Source organism: Neoarius graeffei, chromosome 23, assembly GCF_027579695.1.
Source record: "Neoarius graeffei isolate fNeoGra1 chromosome 23, fNeoGra1.pri, whole genome shotgun sequence".
Classification (NCBI taxonomy): Eukaryota; Metazoa; Chordata; class Actinopteri; order Siluriformes; family Ariidae; genus Neoarius; species Neoarius graeffei.
In genome coordinates this window covers 28368831-28385437 of record NC_083591.1, presented here as the reverse complement: position 1 = coordinate 28385437, position 16607 = coordinate 28368831, and the positions used below count along the sequence as shown (strand labels likewise).

Below are 16607 nucleotides of genomic sequence, written 5' to 3'. Positions count from 1 at the left end.
CTACCCACACCAAAGCATTTGTGTTTTGATGCAAATATGTGTGTGTGTGTGTGTGTGTGTGTGTGTATGTACCGTCCAGCTTTTCCTGTCCTTTATACCAGTACAGCTGAGCAGGAGGTTTGCTACCCTTGCTGGTGCAGGTAAGTGTTACACTCCCTCCTTCCTGCACTGGATCCTCAAAACCTGTTATTATTGGCTTCCCGGGTACTCCTGAGTGGAAAAGAAACATGGAGTGGAACAAAGAAAGTAAGGAATAGAGAAAGACAAAATTTTATCTTTTTGCTTGGTGTCATGGTTCGGAAACCTATCCTTAAAAAGTAGAAACTCCCTTAATCAAATTATTAAATGGTCCAGTAAGTTGATTGGGGAGAAGCAACTTCACCTGGAGTCCCTGCACACCATATTGTTAATGTGGCTAACTGCCTCAATTTTAAACGATAACTCACACCCTTTGCACACCAAGTTTCATCCTTTTTCCTTGGGAAGAAGGTTTGTAGTCCCAAGGTGTAGAACAAAACGGTTTAAAAATAGTTTTGTTCTAGCAGCCATTAACCAGAGTAACAAATCATAGTAATGTGGCACTGATAAACTGTACTTTTAGTTTTTAATGGTCTGAGAAAATATTGGTATCCTGAGAACTTTTATTTTGTGTGTTAATTGTTTGATAATTTGTACTTTTCATTTTTAATGGTTTTAGAAAGGATTAGAACTCTGCGAACTTGTGTGTTAACTGTCTGAGCTGTCTGTACAGTGTATGGGTGTCGAGTGTGATGGATGTTAAGTGAGAAAATGTGTCAAAATGGATGAAGACTCTTCTATTACAAAGTAAATCTGCCTATGGGTACAAATAAAGGAAACTGAACTTGAGACAGGAAGTAGGGGAGAGATGAGACATCAGCACAGTGAGAGACAGAAGGACAGAGAACTAGACTGAATAGAGACAGTGAAAGTAAAAAGAGTTGACAACTGACAGTCAGACAAATAAGAGCCAATGAAGACTTAATCATAATGCTTACCAGATCTTCGGCAACCAGAAGAGCAGCTGTAGCTGATATAAACAATATACAGTTACCCTTTACATACCCATACACACGCACATGTGCAAACACATACCGAGTACAGTGACAGTGGCTCGTGCAATCCGTACAGGCATGGTGAAGATGGAGCAGGTGTATTCTCCATCATCTGACAGCTGCACATTGGAGATGGTGATTGAAAGTTCTGTGGGTGTGGACTTATGTAGCTGGATACGATGATCTCTCAAAGCTGGGAAAGAAAGAAAAAAAGAAAGAAAGAAAGAAAGCTTAATTTCATATTGCCTCTTCACAGAACTGTGGAGAACATTGTGACATACTGTGACTGTATTTCTCACTGAACTCTACAATGATAAGCACAGAGATAACAAAATACATGTAATGACACACGGCGGCACGGTGGTGTAGTGGTTAGCACTGTCGCCTCACAGCAAGAAGGTTCTGGGTTCAAGCCCAGCAGCTGACGAGGGCCTTTCTGTGTGGAGTTTGCATGTCCTCCCTGTGTCTGCGTGGGTTTCCTCTGGGTGCTCTGGTTTCCCCCAAAGACATGCAGGTTAGGCTAAGTGGTGGCTCTAAATTGACTGTGAGGGTGAATGTTTGTTTGTGTCTATGTGTCACCCTTGCAATGACCTGGTGATTTGTCCAGGGTGTACCCTGCCTCTTGCCCATAGTCAGCTGGGATAGGCTCCAGCTTGCCTGCGACCCTGTACAGGATAAGCGGCTACAGATAATGGATGGATGTAATGACCCTACAATGAGTGTGTGTTTATAACCCACAAGATTAAGAAGACCTTTTTTAATGTATCTTCAAAAAAACAAATAAATAAAACAAGTGTTGCCAGGCAAAACAAACCTCTCCTGGTAGCATTTATAATGAATATGAAGGAAGATATCACGAAAAAATGATTTTGACCTTTTTGGTGACCCTGAGCTTGACCTTGTGTGTGAACATACTTGGCCAATAAACATGGTTCTGATTCTCTGCTGCTCTCAGCCAATCAGAACACACTGTACTGCTTACTGCTCTCAGCCAATCAAAACACACCGTACTGCACGATTGTTACACTTACATTCTTACAGCACGATAACATAGTGGCTACTGCCTCTATATGAAGCAGTAGCCACAAAAACCTTGACCTTGACTGGATGACCCCAAAATGTTGGAGGTTCTATTTGAGACCAATACCCATCTATCCTGAAAGTTTCATGAAGATTGGTCCAGCCGTTTTCCCATAACATCATTAACTAACAAACAAACCCCACTGAAAACAATACCTCGACCCCTGGTGGTCTCCGTCCCGGGCAAGGTAATAAAAATAAAAACAGCCAAGAGGTTTCCTTTTGGTTACTGAGGTCATAGAGTATGTTGTCTTCATGGTTTATCAGTAAATGAAGATCAGTTGATTTTTTTTTCCATCAGCTATGTTTCTCCTTGGAACTAACTCTGTTTCATCTCTCTCTCTCTCTCTCTCTCACATATCTCTTTAACCAACCATACTGGTGTGGGTTTCCCAAAAGCCTCTTAATGCTAAGAGCATCTTAACTAGGAGAGAGAATGTTAATTGTGATGCTCACTCTACCATTTAACAATGATCTCTGTGCTACGATGCTTTTGGGAAACCTATCCCTGATCATTACCTCAAACTGATATTAGGCACCTTTGATACAGATGATATATAAAGAAATACAGCAGTGGCACTGTGTGCTTTCTGGAAAACATGATTGTCGATTACAGAACATGGCAAAAATTAATTTAGTACTCACATCTACATATTCTGTAGTTTGTCATTTACATAAATTTCTATTAAAATAAATGTAAATTAAAATTCTACCCTACTTCATTTTTATAGAAACCACAGCATGGAATGGTCAGCAGCAGTATCAGTCAGTCAATCAACTTCAGCATACAGTGGGGCAAAAAAGTATTTAGTCAGCCACCAATTGTGCAAGTTCTCCCACTTAAAAAGATGAGAGAGGCCTGTAATTTTCATCATAGGTACACTTCAACTATGAGAGACAGAATGGGGGGAAAGAATCCAGGAAATCACATTGTAGGATTTTTAATGAATTAATTGGTAAATTCCTCGGTAAAATAAGTATTTGGTCACCTACAAACAAGCAAGATTTCTGGCTCTCACAGACCTGTAACTTCTTCTTTAAGAGGCTCCTCTGTCCTCCACTCGTTACCTGTATTAATGGCACCTGTTTGAACTCGTTATCAGTATAAAAGACACCTGTCCACAACCTCAAACAGTCACACTCCAAACTCCACTATGGCTAAGACCAAAGAGCTGTCAAAGGACACCAGAAACAAAATTGTAGATCTGCACCAGGCTGGGAAGACTGAATCTGCAATAGGTAAGCAGCTTGGTGTGAAGAAATCAACTGTGGGAGCAATTATTAGAAAATGGAAGACATACAAGACCACTGATAATCTCCCTCGATCTGGGGCTCCACGCAAGATCTCACCCAGTGGGGTCAAAATGATCACAAGAACGGTGAGCAAAAATCCCAGAACCACACAGGGGGACCTAGTGAATGACCCGCAGAGAGCTGGGACCAAAGTAACAAAGGCTACCATCAGTAACACACTACGCCGCCAGGGACTCAAATCCTGCAGTGCCAGACGTGTCCACCTGCTTAAGCCAGTACATGTCCAGGCCCGTCTGAAGTTTGCTAGAGAGCATTTGGATGATCCAGAAGAGGATTGGGAGAATGTCATATGGTCAGATTAAACCAAAATAGAACTTTTTGGTTAAAACTCAACTTGTCGTGTTTGGAGGAGAAAGAATGCTGAGTTGCATCCAAAGAACACCATACCTACTGTGAAGCATGGGGGTGGAAACATCATGCTTTGGGGCTGTTTTTCTGCAAAGGGACCAGGACGACTGATCCGTGTAAAGGAAAGAATGAATGGGGCCATGTATCGTGAGATTTTGAGTGAAAACCTCCTTCCATCAGCAACGGCATTGAAGATGAAACGTGGCTGGGTCTTTCAGCATGACAATGATCCCAAACACACCGCCCGGGCAACGAAGGAGTGGCTTCGTAAGAAGCATTTCAAGGTCCTGGAGTGGCCGAGCCAGTCTCCCTCAACCCCATAGAAAATCTTTGGAGGGAGTTGAAAGTCCGTGTTGCCCAGTGACAGCCCCAAAACATCACTGCTCTAGAGGAGATCTGCATGGAGGAATGGGCCAAAATACCAGCAACAGTGTGTGAAAACCTTGTGAAGACTTACTGAAAACGTTTGACCTCTGTCATTGCCAACAAAGGGTATATAACAAAGTATCGAGATAAACTTTTGTTATTGACCAAATACTTATTTTCCACCATAATTTGCAAATAAATTCTTTAAAAATCATTCAATGTGATTTTCTGAATTTTTTTTTCTCATTTTGTCTCTCATAGTTGAAGTATACCTATGATGAAAATTACAGGCCTCTCTCATCATTTTAAGTGGGAGAACTTGCACAATTGGTGACTGACTAAATACTTTTTTGCCCCGCTGTATATGTGCTAGTTATGTATAGTATGTAATTGTCACTGTATGCATAACCAAATAACTGCTCGGGGTGGTTAATATTTCCCTTCATTTCAGTTCAGCATTATGTATTGTGGGCTCAAAAGTGGTCATAAAGGAGTTCAGTACAAAGGTCAGATCCCATGCCTTGCTGCATTCAGAAAGGTAATGGCAAGTTGATGAGCCCTCAGCAAGATGCCTTCCATGGTGTTGTGATGTGCTGCAATGACCACCACATATAATGTAAGTGGAAATGGGGTCTTTCCACTGTCTAGTAATCTAGGCTAGTACTCTAGGAACCAGGCAATGGGCTGGATCCAGATGCTGGGGTGCACACCATTTATGGAACAGTTTCCACCTGAGAGCAAACAAGTCTGTTCACTGGAGGTTTTCGTATTCAGGAGAGTTTCAAAGGCTGCTGGCCGAAAAGTCCTCAATCTGCACTTCACTTCAGTCTGCTAACGTGTTCTAACTTCTAGTAATAGCAGCAAGGTCTCATGGGCCACTTTGGGGCCACAAGCAGGATCCAGTAGGGAATGATTCAAATTTGTTTCTGGATGCTTGAGAAGCTGGTTCACTGTCAGACTGGAAATATCTCACAGGTGCAGCCAAAAACATAGTACCCCCAAGCTCCTCAAATGAGGGGTAGGAGTGATAATAGGTTTTTGGGCTAGAAAGAAGCCTTTGCTGAAAGGTGTGAGATTCTGCTGTGTACAGCTTCAGTCCCAGGAACAATTATTTTTAGCTGTGCTATGTTTGAAGCTAGGTTGTACAAACACATAGAAAGATCACTTTCCTGGCTCTTTACTCTGTTTATCATTCATTGATAGGCATGGACGGAATTGGGCTGCACCAAATTACAGTCTAAATTGGCAAGCTTGACATATTATCTGCAGCTCCACAGAGTTAGCTCAGGGATGTCTGAACTGGAGACTACTTCTGTGTCAGAAGCAGTAGACACATAGTTGGTGTTCATACTCAATTTTCAGGTGACTTTACTGACACAAACAGGGATCCTGCAACATGGCTTGTTATTCAGAGCTGAAGCTGCATATAGTGGAGTCCAGCTCAAGCATGCATTGTGAGGGAAACACTTGAACATGCTTGCAGACTGTACCATAGATAGATAGATAGATAGATAGATAGATAGATAGATAGATAGATAGATTTATTAAGGTAAAATTACATGCAAATAGGGCAATATACTAATGTACAATTGAACTAAATGCATAAAACTAAACCAAGGCTATCACAAAGTGTAAAACACTTATTTCCATTGGCGTCTTTGGACAGCGGTGAATGTAGAAGCTGGGAATGGAACCACCAAAAGAGAAACAAGATCACGGAAGGAAGAATGAGCAGTTAGATTAGTTTAGCTTAATTATCTTAGATTAGATTAGCGAAGTTAGTAGTGTAGCTTTGAGCAGCATAGTCTTGATGTGCTACCTTGATGTGCTTGCAGCACTTAGCTACAAGCCCACTGGCTGGCTAGACAGTAAGGCATGTGGAAGCATCTTAGAGAGAGTGAGGGCTGTTGGTGGGGGACCTCACACCAGCCAGCAAGCAAGTGGTATACATTTCTGATAATAATCTCAAAAGCTGCAACATGTGGAGGAGACCCATTTGACCATTGTGGCAGTGGGGGCGTGGCCAAGCAGCAGTCTGTGAATGGAGGGTGGGGTCGGGGAAGGTAAGCGGCTAAGTCATTCCACCTGCTGTCAATTAATGTGTGTGTGTGTGTGTGTGTGTCTGTCTCTGTTTGTTACAGGGATGCAGCATAAAAGGAGAGAGAGAGCAGAGAAAGGGAGCTCTCTCCCCAACCACAATGCATGTGTGTGTGAGTGAGTGAGTGAGTGAGTGAGTGAGTGAGTGAGTGAGTGATGAAAGGAAGCAAGCTGAAAAGCCCGAATAAAAAGATATTCGTAGAAATATCAACTCTCTCCTGCCGTGCTTCTGTGCTCCACCCACATCAGGAAGTATTACAGTGGTGCCGAAACCCAGGAGCACAGAAGAGAACCACCCCATGGAGTCCCTGCCATTCGAAGAGCTCATCCTTGCCCTCGCTACCGCCCAGCAGAAAAAGCATCAAGCGCTGATTGCCCTCTGAAAGGAGCAGGAGCAATGCTTCGAAGCCTTGATGCTGGCCCAGCAGGAAGATTGCCAGGCATTCTGGCACCGGCTCGCGTCCGCAGGGGCGTCGACCACCACTGCCACCACCCTCACAAAGATGGGACTGCAGGATGATCCGGAAGCGTTCCTCACTCTTTTCTAGCAAGCAGCCGAGGCATGGGGGTGGCCGCAGGAGCAGCGCGCGACGCGCCTTCTCCCACTCCTGACTGGCGAGGCGCAGCTCACAGCACAGCAGCTCCCTGCTGACAGCCGGCTGGTCTACGCTGACCTAACGAAAGCCATCCTGTAGCGGCTCGGCCGCTCCCTGGAGCAACATCGCCAGCGCTTCTGGACACTGGCATTGGAGGAAGTCGGCCGGCCGTTTGCATTTGGCCAGCAACTCCAGGATGCCTGCCGGCGGTGGCTGAGGGTGGAAGACCGCAATGCCAATGAGATCATCGATCTGGTGGCACTGAGGCAGTTTGTCTTTCGACTTCCGGAAGGAACGGCGGAATGGGTCCAGTGTCATCACCCAGTGTCGCTGGAGCGAGCCATCGAGCTGGCGGAGGACCATCTGGAGGCGGCTCCAACGGCAGGCAGACGAGGCGTCTCCCCTCGCTTCTCTTCTCTCTCTCTCTCTCTCTCTCTCTCTCTTTTCTCCCCCTGTCTCTCGCCCCCTCCTCACCCCGTTCCCCTGCCACGGAGGCAGCGGCTGGCTCCTCCCCAGCCGGCCCGTCGCACCTGTGGTGTCCTCCCCTCTCCCTCTCCTGTGTCTGTGTTGTCTCCCCCTCAGGTGAGTGACACCCATAACACCAGTGCAGAGGGAAAGCCTGGGCCAGTGTGCTGGCGCAGCAGGGAATCGGAGCATCTCCAAGGTCAGAGCTCCACAAGGGAGGTGGGTGCTGTAATCCGGATCCCCGATGCGCCAGAAACTGCCCCCGATCAGGCTGGAACGTATTGCATACCGGTGAGTATTCAAGGGGCTACATATCACACTTTGGTAGATTCCGGTTGTAATCAGACCTCAATTCACCAACGCCTGGTGCAAGGTGAGGCATTAGGGGGAGCACAAGAGGTGAAAGTGTTGTGTGTGCACGGGGATGTTCACCATTACCCTCTAGTGTCTGTCCAAATTCTATTCTGGGGCCGAATGCATAGAATAAAGGTGGCGGTTAGTCCCCATCTCACCCACTCGTTGACTTTGGGTACTGATTGGCCAGGATTTAAAAACCTAATGGAATATTTAACACGCAGTGGGTCCTGCACTAGTAGATCACGGGAAGGTCCCGGTGTGGCGTTGACTGGAGAAGCTGTCGCAGAGCCGTCTACGTCAACACTGCAACAGAGTGAGGAGCAGCCCGCCCCTCCTCCCTCTCTTGGAGATTCCCTTGGGGATTTCCCGTTAGAGCAGTCGTGAGACGAGACTCTGCGGCATGTGTTTAACCAAGTGAGAGTAATCAATGGTGAAACTCTTCAGCCAAGCGCAGCACTGACTTTCCCCTATTTTGCCATTATTAAAGATAGATTGTACCGAGTGATGCAGGACACTCAAACCAAGGAACAAATAACCCAGTTGTTAATCCCAAAGAGCCGTAAGGAACTCGTGTTCCATGCGGCTCACTTTAATCCCATGGCTGGACACTTGGGGCAAGATAAAACACTAGCCCGAATAATGGCCTGATTCTATTGGCCAGGGATTCGCGGGGATGTCCTTCGGTGGTGTGCGGCATGCCGTGAATGGCAATTAGTAAATCCCGCGGCCACTCCAAAAGCGCCTTTGCACCCTCTCCCTCTAATCGAGACCCCATTTGAGCGAATTGGGATCTCATCGGGCCATTAGATTGGTCAGCACAGGGATATCACTTTATTTTAGTTCTAGTGGACTATGCAACATGATATCCGGAAGCAGTGCCTCTCCGCAATATCTCAGCACACAGTATTGCAGAAGCACTCTTCCGCTTTATCTCCTGGGTCGGGATTCCGAAAGAAATCCTGACAGACCAAGGCACTTCGTTTATGTCACGCACACTGTGCGAGCTGTATGGGTTACTGGGGATTATGTCTATCCACACCAGTGTCTATCACCCACATATGGATGGCTTAGTAGAGTGATTTAACCAGACACTCAAAAACATAATCCGCAAATGAAGATGTGCGTAATTGGGATAAGTGGCTCGAGCCCCTATTGTTCGCAGTACGAGAGGTCCCGCAAGCCTCCACGGGGTTTTCGCCCTTCAAATTATTATATGGACATAAGCCGCATGGCATTCTGAACGTGCTATGAGAAAATTGGGAGGAGGGACCTTCACCGAGTAAAAATGAAATCCAGTACGTTCTTGACCTGTGCGCAAAACTCCACACCCTCACGCACCTAACCCAAGAGAATTTACAGCAGGCACAAGAACGTCAAAGCTGGCTGTATAACAGGGGCACGCACCTTAGAGAGTTCACACCGGGAGACAAAGTGCTCGTATTATTGCCCACGTCGAGTTCTAAATTAGTCGCCAAGTGGCAAGGGCCCTTTGAGGTCACACGGCGAGTCGGGGACATCGGCTATGAGGTCAAGCGAACGGATAGGGGTGGGGCACTGCAAATCTACCACCTCAACCTTTTAAAATGCTGGAATGAGGGGGTCCCTGTGGCGTTGGAATCGGTAGTCCCAGAGAAGGCGGAGCTGGGGCCGGAGGTAAAAAAGATAACATCTCGGATCACTCCGGTCCCTTGTGGAGACCACCTCTCACTGGCCCAACTCACGGAGGTAGCCAAGTTGCAGAAGGAATTTTCCAATGTGTTCTTGTCCCTTCCTAGTCGTACCCACCTCATAGAACACCACATCGAAACGACCCCGGGGGTGGTAGTGCGTAGCCGCCCTTACTGCTTGCCCGAACACAAGAAAAAGGTGGTTCGGGACGAACTCAAGGCCATGCTCGAAATGGGCATAGTCGAGGAGTCCCACAGTGACTGGAGCAGCCCAGTGGTCCTGGTTGCCAAGACTGACGGGTCGGTACGGTTCTGTGTGGACTATAGAAAGGTTAACGCGGTGTCTAAATTTGATGCATACCCAATGCCTCACATTGATGAGTTGCTTGATCGGTTAGGTGCTGCTCGCTTTTATTCGACACTGGATCTAACAAAGGGATACTGGCAGATCCCCTTGACTCCTCTATCCTGAGAGAAAACGGCTTTTTCCACACCATTCGGATCACACCAATTTGTCACGCTCCCTTTTGGGTTGTTTGGGGTGCCCGCTATGTTCCAGCGGCTTATGGACAGGGTCCTTCACCCTCACGCTGCCTACACGGCCGCCTATCTAAATGACATCGTAATCTAAAGTAATGATTGGCCGTGGCACTTGGAACACCTGAGGGCTGTTCGAAAGTCGCTGAGGCAAGCGGGGCTCACAGCTAACCCAAAAAAGTGTGCGATTGGGCGGGTGGAAGTACGGTATCTGGGGTTCCACTTGGGCCATGGGCAGGTGCGTCCCCAAATTAACAAGACCGCAGCAATTGTGGCCTGCCCGAGGCCCAAGACCAAAAAGGAGGTGAGACGTTTTTTGGGGCTGGCTGGCTATTATCGTAGGCTTCTACGTAATTATTCGGACATCACCAGCCCGCTAACCAATTTCACTAAAAAGGGGGCTCCAGACCCGGTCCAGTGGACGGAGCAGTGCCAACAGGCCTTCTCTGAGGTAAAAGCTGCACTGTGTGGGGGGCCACTTTTACACTCCCCTGACTTCTCTCTCCCATTTATTTTGCAGACTGATGCATCAGACAGAGGGCTGGGGCCCATTTTGTCCCAGGAGGTGGAGGGCGAGGAACGCCCCGTGCTGTACATCAGCCGGAAACTGTTGATGCGTGAAAGCAGGTACAGCACAATCGAGAAGGAGTGTCTCGCCATCAAGTGGGCGGTCCTCGCCCTCTGAGACTACCTGCTGGGGTGCCATTTCACTCTCTGTTTGGACCACGCGCCCCTCCAGTGGCTCCACCGCATGAAGGATGCCAATGCGCGGATCACCCGTTGGTATCTCGCCCTCCAGTCATTTAAGTCAAGGTGATCCACAGGCCGGGGGCGCAGATGGTGGTGGCAGACTTCCTGTCCTGTCGGGGGGGGGAGTCAGCTTCAGGCCGGACGGCTCCCCGGCCTGAGTCGGGCGGTGGGGGTATGTGGCAGCAGGGGCGTGGCCAAGCAGCAGTCTGTGAATGGAGGGCGGGGTCGGGGAAAGTAAGTGGCTAAGTCATTCCACCTGTTGCCAATTAATGTGTGTGTGTGTGTGTGTGTGTGTGTGTGTGTGTGTGTGTGTGTCTGTTTGTTACAGGGACGGAGAATAAAAGGAGAGAGCAGAGAAAGGGAGCTCTCTCCCCAACCACAATGCGTGTGTGAGAGTGAGTGAGTGATGAAAGGAAGCAAGCTGAAAAGGCCGAATAAAAAGATATTCGTAGAAATATCAACTCTCGCCTGCCGTGCTTCTGTGCTCCACCCAGATCAGGAAGTATTACAACCATATTACCCGTCCTTAGCTACAGGGCTAGTCGGGAGAGTATGGGAACATCTGCGGGACTGAGCTGAAGTGCCAAGGGGAGCTACACTACTTGGAGATATGGAGAAAATGTACTGTCAGGTCCATAAATATTTTTATATTAGCAAAGGTATTGCTATTTTAACTGTCTACCAGAGTATATAGTAGTTGAAATCAAATAATAAACATGTGCTCAAAGTGTTTAAGACTTGGTTGCAGATCCTTTGAAGTCAATGACTGGTGATATCTGTGGGTTCCAGATTCCAGGCAGTCTTCCTGTTTTTGAAGCTTATTAATGGCTTGGATCTTGTGGTAAACCCTCTGTATTTACAGCCCCAATTCCAAAAATTTGGGACACTGTGTAAAACATAAATAAAAACGGAATGTGAAGATTTGCTAATCATGGAAACCCTATATTTCATTGAAAATAGGTCAGAGACAACATATCAAATGTTGAAAGCGAGAAATTTTGTTGTTTTTTGAAAAATATATGCTCATTTTGAATTTGATATCAGCAACATGTTTCAAAAAAGTTGGGATAGGGCAATAAAATGTTGTTTTACTGACTGAAAAAGTTGTGTGATGCAAAAAAAAAAACCCTAATTTTGTTAATTGGCAACAGATCAATAACATGACTGGGTATAAAAAGAGCATCCCAGAGAGGCTGAGTCTCTCAGAAGTAAAGATGGGGAAGAGTTCACCGCTTTGTGAAAGACTATATGGGCAAACAGTGCAACAATTTAAGAATAACATTCCTCAATGTAAAATTGCAAAGAATTTGGAGATTATATCATCTGTGGTCCCCTCCGAGAACTGCCACCTTCTTGTGGTGGAGGGGTTTGTGTGCTTGAATGATCCAAGGAGCTATGTTGTCGGAGCATTACGCCCCTGTTAGGGTCTCCCAAGGCAAACAGGTCCTAGGTGACAGGCCAGACCAAGAGCAGTTCACCAAACCCCTTACAGAAATTTATAAAACAAGGACCGTGACATTGCCTGGTATGGTGCAGCCAGGGCCCCACCCTGGAGCCAGGCCCGGGGTTGGGGCTCGTATGCGAGTGCCTGGTGGCTGGACCTTTGCCCACGGGGCCCGGCCGGGCTCAGCCCAAAGTGGTGACGTGGGTCCGACCTCCTGTGGGTTCACCACCCACAGAGGTAGTAGTAGGGGGCCAGTGCAGTGTGGATTGGGTGGCAGTCGAAGGCAGGGGCCTCGATGACCTAATCCTCGAACACAGCGGCTAGCTGTTGGGACATGGAATGTTACTTCACTGGGGGGAAAGAGCCTGAGCTTGTGCGAGAGGTACCGGCTAGAGATAGTCGGGCTCACCTCCACGCACAGCTTGGGCTCCGGACCCCAGCTCCTCAAGAGGGGCTGGACTCTCGACTTCTCTGGAGTCGCCCACGGTGAGCGGTGGCAGGCTGGTGTGGGCTTGCTTATAGCTCCACAGCTCAGCCGCCATGTGTTGGAGTTTACCCCAGTGAACGAGAGGATTGCCTCTCTGTGCCTTCGGGTCGGGGAGAGGGCTCTTGCTGTTGTTTGTGCCTACAGGCCGAATAGCAGTATAGAGTATTCGGCCTTCTTGGAGTCCCTGGGACAGGTACTAAGAGGTGCTCAGACTGGGGACCCCATTGTTCTACTGGGGGACTTCAACGCTCACGTGGGCGACGACAGTGACACCTGGAGGGGCATGACTGGGAGGAATGGCCTCCCCGATCTGAACCCGAGTGGTGCTTTGTTATTGGACTTCTGTGCTAGTCACGGTTTGTCCATAATGAACACCATGTTCGAGCATAGGGGTGTCCATAAGTGCACATGGCACCAGGACACCTTAGGTTGGAGGTCGATGATTGACTTTGTTGTCGTTTCATCTGATCTCCGGCCCTATGTCTTGGACACTCAGGTGAAGAGAGGGGCTGAGCTGTCAACTGATCACCACCTGGTGATGAGTTGGATCTGCTGGCGGAGGAGGAAGCCAGACAGACCTGGCAGGCCCAAACATATGGTGAGGGTCTGCTGGGAACGTCTGGCCGAGCACTCTGTCCGGGAGGTCTTTAACTCCCACCTCCGGGAGAGCTTCTCCCAGCTCCCGAGGGAGGCGGGGGACATTGAGTCTGAGTGGACCATGTTCTCTGCCTCCATTGTTGACATGGCTGTTCGGAGCTGTGGCCGCAAGGTCTCCAGTGTCTGTCGTGGCAGCAATCCCCGAACCCGGTGGTCGACACCGGAAGTAAGGGATGCCGTCAAGCTGAAGAAGGAGTCCTATCAGGCCATGTTGGCCTCCAGGACTCCTGAGGCAGCTGACGGGTATCGGCAGGCCAGGCGTGCTGCAGCTCAGGCGGACTCATCCATTACCCAAGCCAAAGTCACTGAGGTGGTTTGCAAGCTCCTCGGTGGCAAGGCACCGGGGGTGGATGAGATCTGCCCTGAGTTTCTCATGTCTCTGGATGTTGTGGGGCTGTCTTGGCTGACACACCTCTGCAACATTGCGTAGTGGTTGGGGACAGTGCCTCTGGAGTGGCAGACCGGTGTGGTGGTCCCTCTTTTCAATTATAGGGGAATCACACTTCTCAGCCTCCCCGGGAATGTTTACTCCAGGGTACTGGAGAGGAGAATTTGGCTGATAGTCGAACCTCGGATCCAGGAGGAACAATGCGGTTTTCGTCCTGGTCGTGGAATACTGGACTAGCTCTATACCCTTCATAGGGTGATCGAGGGTTCATGGGAGCTTGCCCAACCAGTCCACATGTGCTTTGTGGATCTGGAGAAGGCATTTGACCATGTCCCTCGTGGTATTCTGTGGGGGGTGCTTCGGGAGTATGGGGTTCGGGGCTCTTTGCTAAGGGCTATCCAGTCCCTGTACGAACAGAGCAGGAGTCTGGTTCGCATTGCCAGCAGTAAGTCAGACCTGTTCCCAGTGCATGTTGGACTCCGGCAGGGCTGCCCTTTGTCACCGGTTCTGTTCATAATTTTTATGGACAGGATTTCAAGTCGCAGCCAGGGGCCGGAAGGAATCCTTTTTGGGAACCACAAGATTTTATCTCTGCTTTTTGTGGATGATGTTGTCTTGTTGGCTTCTTCAAACCAGGACCTTCAGCATGCACTGGGGCGGTTTGCAGTTGAATGTGAAGCGGCTGGGATGAGAATCAGCACCTCCAAGTCTGAGGCCATGGTTCTCAACCGGAAAAGGGTGGCTTGCCCTCTCCAGGTTGGTGGAGAAGTCCTGCCTCAATTGGAGGACTTTAAGTGTCTCAGGATCTTATTCACAAGTGAGGGAAGGATGGAGCATGAGGTCGACAGGCGGATCAGTGCAGCCTCTGCAGTGATGCGGTCGCTTTACTGGTCCGTCGTGGTGAAGAAGGAGCTGAGCCAAAAGGCGAAGCTCTCGATTTATCGGTCAATCTACGTTCCGACTCTCACTTATAGTCATGAGCTTTGGGTAATGACTGAAAGAACAAGATCGTGGATACAAGCAGCCGAAATGAGTTTCCTTCACAGGGTGGCTGGGCGCTCCCTTAGAGATGGGGTGAGAAGCACAATCACTTGGGAGGAGCTTGGAGTAGAGCCGCTGCTCCTCCACATCGAGAGGAATCAGCTGAGGTGGCTCGGGCATCTCTTTCGGATGCCTCCTGGACGCCTCCCTGGGGAGGTGTTCCAGGCATGCCCCCCTGGGAGGAGACCCCGGGGAAGACCCAGGACACGCTGGAGGGGCTATGTCTCTTGGCTGGCCTGGGAACGCCTCAGTGTTCTTCCCGAGGAGCTGGCCAAGGTGTCTGGGGAGAGGGAATTTTGGGCTTCCATGCTCAGACTGCTGCCTCCGCAACCCGGCTCCGGATAAATGGAAGAAGATGAGATGAGATGACCTCATCCGTGGTACATAATATCATTCAAAGATTCAGCAAATCTGGAGAAATCGCTCTATGGGTCATTCCGTGAAATCGGTATATTTTGCGTCCCAGAGAAATAATCTGTCATGAAATCACTATAGTACCAAATACATGCATAATTTGAAAACATAACATTAGTATGACTTCTACCATCAATACTACCTCAAAATTAAGTGAATTAAATATTATTGTCCATGGTTAAATTTGCTATTATGTTGATAAGGCAGGGATTTCGGCTTGTCCCTCACTATGAAAGTTATTTTTCAGCAGGTTGTCTCATCTCATTATCTCTAGCCGCTTTATCCTTCTACAGGGTCGCAGGCAAGCTGGAGCCTATCCCAGCTGACTACGGGCAAAAGGCGGGGTACACCCTGGACAAGTCGCCAGGTCATCACAGGGCTGACACATAGACACAGACAACCATTCACACTCACACCTACGGTCAATTTAGAGTCACCAGTTAACCTAACCTGCATGTCTTTGGACTGTGGGGGAAACCGGAGTACCTGGAGGAAACCCACGCGGACACGGGGAGAACATGCAAACTCCACACAGAAAGGCCCTCGCCGGCCCCGGGGCTCGAACCCAGGACCTTCTTGCTGTGAGGCGACAGCGCTACAGCAGGTTGTTTTAATTGTAAATTGTTGTTAAAATGATACAAATTTTGCATTTCTATATTGTTCCATACGTCAACCTATACGGAATGTCCGTATTTTATACGGATTTGATTCAATAAACATAGTATACGGGCGTACAAATAAAGTTATACGGATTCTTTAAAAAAACTTCAATATTTATTTAGAGCTATAATCAATTCCCATGATGATAAAAGAGCGCATAACATTTACAAATGTACTGTACACCACAGAAAGCACAAACAGCTAGTAAAGAGTCTTATGAAATCGCGCGTTATCTTGTGGTAGCGAGACTTCGTTCCACTTTTGATCATGCGCACACCGCATTGCGAGAATCCCGCCAACCAGGAAGTAACATTTTGTCTGAAACGCATATTTCCACCTGAGCGACTTTCACTAGCGACTGAAAAGATTCTGAATGGGCACTCCGGCAAGATCAACACAGACACTTGCTGTGACATGCAGCCTAGTGAGGTATTGGTGCAGACTGCTAAAAAAAGCTGTCATGGAGTACAATTCAGAACATTAGAGTGACACTTTGTGTTTTTGTCAAACATTGGAGCTTTGTATTCATTCTGAAGGTTTATTGTTATATTGAATAAAAAGTAACTGGGATATATCATTGTTAATTATCATTCAAATTTTAGGTAAATTATTTTAATTTGCATCTTATACGGATTTTATAAGGGAAATACGGATTTTGGAGGTTGGTTATACAGGTTTGATTGACCAAAGGTTGACATGTATGTTGTTCTACAACTAATCTCATTGTTAAATAATGTTTTTGGCATGAATACATTTTATCTTTGATAAAATGATTTATATTTTATAGTGTCCCCTGATTTCAAGTCAACCCTGTTACTGACACAAAAACACCCCTGTAAAATAATGGCACATTCCAGCAGTGGCAT

At 47.7% G+C, this 16607-nt stretch overlaps 1 protein-coding gene across 2 annotated transcripts in view; it reads right to left on the bottom strand.

Moving 5' to 3' along the window:
• The window catches only part of cadm3 (cell adhesion molecule 3), a 436972-nt gene that overhangs the window by 54897 nt on the left and 365468 nt on the right, over positions 1 to 16607 (bottom strand). For both annotated transcript variants that reach the window (XM_060906020.1, XM_060906021.1), the window contains 2 exons: positions 1114 to 1266; positions 73 to 210 (listed from right to left, as the gene is read on the bottom strand). In XM_060906020.1, the coding sequence (XP_060762003.1) occupies positions 73 to 210; positions 1114 to 1266 (291 nt within the window). The remainder of the gene's footprint in view (positions 1 to 72; positions 211 to 1113; positions 1267 to 16607) is intronic.